The sequence below is a fragment of the Tupaia chinensis genome, unplaced genomic scaffold (genome assembly GCF_000334495.1).
Source record: "Tupaia chinensis unplaced genomic scaffold, TupChi_1.0 Scaffold143823_1, whole genome shotgun sequence".
Classification (NCBI taxonomy): Eukaryota; Metazoa; Chordata; class Mammalia; order Scandentia; family Tupaiidae; genus Tupaia; species Tupaia belangeri.
Window position 1 is genome coordinate 552870 of NW_006203673.1, and position 308 is coordinate 553177.

At 67.2% G+C, this 308-nt stretch overlaps 1 protein-coding gene across 1 annotated transcript in view; it reads left to right on the forward strand.

Annotated features, from left to right (window-relative positions):
* The window catches only part of FARP2 (FERM, ARH/RhoGEF and pleckstrin domain protein 2), a 107146-nt gene that overhangs the window by 95226 nt on the left and 11612 nt on the right, over positions 1 to 308 (forward strand). Inside the window, exon 18 of the mRNA XM_027766999.1 lies at positions 1 to 60. This exon is cut by the window's left edge and continues 178 nt beyond it. Within this exon, the coding sequence (XP_027622800.1) occupies positions 1 to 60 (60 nt within the window). The remainder of the gene's footprint in view (positions 61 to 308) is intronic.

The window sequence follows — 308 nt, forward strand, 5'->3', positions numbered from 1 at the left end:
TGCTGCACCGGCTCTGCGCCCACTACCCACCAGGCCACTGCGACCAGGCCGACTGCCTCGGTGAGAGCCCAGAGCTGCAGGGGGACACAGGGCCGGTCACCTGCGGAGAGCCGGGAAAGGTACCCACGGACCCAGACGCGTCCGTGTCTTTCCACGTCAGCCTGTGCATGTAGAGCTCAGGTCGCGAAGCAGTCATGTCACAGTCGCGAGCAGCTGGCACTGGCCGACTCCTGAGCAGTGTCCGGAGACCAAGGGCGGGAAGAACCAGTCAAGGGGTCCCAGGGTACCCCCTCCCCCGCCTCCCCCAG